Here is a 3,733-nt window from a genome sequence, read left to right as displayed (position 1 = left end):
ATTATATATATATATATATATATATATAATCTTTTTTAGAAATTAATTACTTTAACTTTATTTTATTTATTAAGTCTATCTGTTTATTCAGCTATCTGTTGAAATTATTTACTTTTGCTTGATGTATAATATTGGTATGAATAGAGCCCACTGGGCCCCATTTATTTTTAGCTGACTGGACATTAAGGCTTAAATCCATCCCTGCTAAACAATCATCCAGTGATACAAGAAGCTACCTTTTCACACCCACCCTTGAGGAAAGTAAAAATTTCAACCCACCCTTTATTTATTCAGGAAATCATTGATTCCCCTTCTTAAAACAGTAATAAAGGCTGTCCTCCACTATTGCACTAATGGAAATTTGTTCCATTAGTCAATCACCTTGTTAGAAAAATAAAACTGTCTTAGTGGAGCCTACCTTTTCAATCCAAATTCTAGACTTGTGTCCTCTCATCATATTATTTTAAGAATATAGCATAAAAAATCAGAGTCAGTATCCTTTCCTAGACAAGGAAACTAAAACTGTGCACAGTAATTTAAGTGAGACCTAACTAATAAATAGTAATCAATAAACTGCTATTAGCTGCACTTCTAGCAACAGAGGACTGCCTTGATGGCTTGAGTGATTTATCCATCACTTTGATAAGATCCTTTTCTTTAATCATACAATTGAATTGGTTTCCATCTATATTAAGCTTCTAATCCAAATTATGATAACCCAAATGCATTGATTTGCATTTGCTGTAAAGGTCATTTATCAAATATTTGTCCAACTCATGGTCAGTTGCAAATTGATCAAATGATCTAACTGAGCCTAGCTCATCTTGTTCCACAAAAATATATTTTTTGCTACAGTACTGTAACACCTTTTATCCAAATGAAGTTTTAAATGATAAAGCAAGTTTTTTTATGAGCTATGAAGAAAAAAATATCAATGCTGTAATTGTGGAAGAAATTTTTCACAAACGTCTTTTCTTCTAGGACCATATTACCAAGCTAAGCTTTTATCATTGAGCTCCAATTTCTTTACTATATACAAAGCTTTGCTGAACTAGAAACCTATTATCTTATTATTCTTTATAGTTGAAAACAACAGAAAAGAGAGCTTTTGTCTTGTGTATAGATTTCTATGTTTTCTTAAAACTGAGATATAGGCAATTACATCATACTATGACAACTGAGGTAGAGAAACTGATTTGCTAAAATCAATTAAACTACATTTGTATTGAAGTTACAAGGCTCAAATTAACACTGTTTTGTTCAGAAGTATTTTATCCTTTCTTCTAAGAGGTTGTGTGTGCCATACTCAGAAAATTTCAGTAAGTTCACAAACTAATATTTTTGTTTGAAACATTGTAAAATCAATCCAAAAATAAAATTTGTGATTTAAAAAAAAATTATATATAGAATTAAATAAATGAGACTTCTTGTTGATTAAATTTCAACTCTGAATTTTGTTTTTTTGTAATTTGTGGAAGAATGATTACAAATTTACTTTTATAAATTTTTCACTTAAATGGTGCAGTTTTGTCCTTCAGGCAGAATGCACCCATCATGGCACCATAGATTTAAATGAATATGATTGTTACTGTTTGAACAGTGATTTTGCATGCAGTTAATATTAGATGTGAGGTGTTAAATGTCATCTTTTTTTTTTTAAACTAAATAGGTTCTATATTTATATCATATTACAGAATTGTATGCTAGTGTGAAACACTGGCTTTTACTATCAAGATAAAGTGAGGCAGTGATGGGTAAAAAGAAAGCTTACATGTAAGGCTTAAGTGTGACCCAGAAATCATGCAGTATGGTGGTGCAGATGGCAGCAGCCATGCTGAATCATCAAATAATTTGTACTCAAAACATGAACTTAAGAAGCGGCTAACTTACCTGCAGTATCATGTAACCCAAGAAAAAGGAACAGAAAGGTAAATAGTGCAGTTTTTAATACATACCTTAATTTTGATAACAAATACAATAATTGCAATACTTTTATTCATTTTTCCAAATGTGGATTTAGAACTTGTAGATTTTATCTTTGTATGATTCATATATAATAGAGATGGTGTGATATGTGTAGACTCTAAACGATAGCTGTTCTTGCTACTTATGTGTTTCTTGATCCCGTAAAATGTATAATTAGAAAAGAAGAAAAAATTGGACTCAGAAAATCTTTAGAAACTCACCTTCACATTTAAAGAGTTTTGTATTTTAGAAAATTATCAAAAAATTAGATTATGTCAATTATTTATTACAGAAAAAGTTAAAGATTATTTATTTTTGTACTAGATCCACGGTAGGCTATATTGTTGATGTCTTTTTATGATTGTGTGTGTGTGTGTATACACAAACATACACACTACAATAACACATATTAGCACCCCATGTCATATTTCTGGATCTTCCTAGTGAGATTGGTTAAATGATTTTTATTTCTGTTCTATGTGAATAAATTGCTTTGATCAGAAGTTAATGATAATAGTAGTATTGTTTGATGATGAAGTTACTGCCAATTCTGATGAATAAGGCTCAATTTGAACATTTGTGAAAAGGCATTGTTATATACACCATAAATATATATTGTTTGGAACAAGACATAGATAGTTACAGCAAGTGCCTTCAGTTAGTAAAACTGTTTCAACATGTTTAAGAAGCAAATTTCCTTACATACCTGTTTGGATGGATATTTTGTTAAAAGTAATAATATTTTTCAAAGTTGAATAGTTTTCTTTGCTTCGCTGCAGAGCCTTTAGCGGAAAGTACTACAAGCTAAACGACAATGGAATGTATGCCTGTGTCGTGTGTGGGGAAGAACTCTTTTCCTCTGAAACTAAATTCCATTCTGAATGTGGGTGGCCGGCATTCTGGGATGTTGTAGATAAGAACAAAGTTACATTTAAAAGTGATTTATCTCACGGTAAGTTGATCTTACTTGATGTGTATATTATTGTAACTAATATTTTTAAAAACCTTAACAAGGGTGGTTGAATTTAGTATGATAATTTCTGTAATAAATTTATAAGTTGTAATTTTTGTATCAGTGTTTGTTTTTTATAATGTTTGCTCCCTATAGACTGAAAATGAAAGTATGATGTGTTTTTCTGTAAAAATATTGTCAATGTTTGTGTTACAGAAATGGAACTGTTAGTAAATTGCCTATTTTTTATTTTAAATTATATTTGAATTTAATGTTGTCAATTTTTTTTTCAAAAAGTAAAAAGATACAACTAGTATTTACAGTATTAAAATGACCTCTATTATAGTCAATTTTTTTTTTGTCTGCTAATGCTGTACCTGCTATAAAATTCATACAATTTTAAAGGGATAAAAAGGAGCTTATTAGCCCATCAAGGATGTCCCTTCCAGCTCTCAACTATAACTACCCCTTACTACTCATGTATTCATCCAATCTTTTCTTGAACTCGGTTAAATTTTCTGCCTCCACCACCATTGAAGGCAGCTCATTCTTAAAGGCAACTACCCTGTTTGAAAAGTAATACTGTCTAAACTGCAGATGACTCCTACGCTTCCAAAATTTGAACTTATGATCCCATGTCCTATTGTTTCCCTGCTAAACACAAAAAAGTTTAATGGATCTATATTATCAATACCCTTAATAATTTTAAATGCCTCAATCAAATTCCCTCTGATCCTTGTACTCTCCAGAGAAAACAATTTTAGATATTTTAGTCTCTCCTCATAGAACAATCCCACCATCCCAGGTATCATCCTA

At 30.4% G+C, this 3,733-nt stretch overlaps 1 protein-coding gene across 1 annotated transcript in view; it reads left to right on the top strand.

Moving 5' to 3' along the window:
* LOC106463364 (methionine-R-sulfoxide reductase B1-like) overlaps positions 1-3,733 on the top strand; it is a 16,704-nt gene that overhangs the window by 1,844 nt on the left and 11,127 nt on the right. Inside the window, exons 2-3 of the mRNA XM_013923388.2 lie at positions 1,695-1,928; positions 2,745-2,917. Of these exons, the coding sequence (XP_013778842.1) occupies positions 1,801-1,928; positions 2,745-2,917 (301 nt within the window). The 5' untranslated portion in view covers positions 1,695-1,800. The remainder of the gene's footprint in view (positions 1-1,694; positions 1,929-2,744; positions 2,918-3,733) is intronic.

The sequence above is a fragment of the Limulus polyphemus genome, unplaced genomic scaffold (genome assembly GCF_000517525.1).
Source record: "Limulus polyphemus unplaced genomic scaffold, Limulus_polyphemus-2.1.2 Scaffold1386, whole genome shotgun sequence".
In the NCBI taxonomy this organism is placed as follows: domain Eukaryota; kingdom Metazoa; phylum Arthropoda; class Merostomata; order Xiphosura; family Limulidae; genus Limulus; species Limulus polyphemus.
This window is presented reverse-complemented; position numbering and strand designations above follow the sequence as displayed.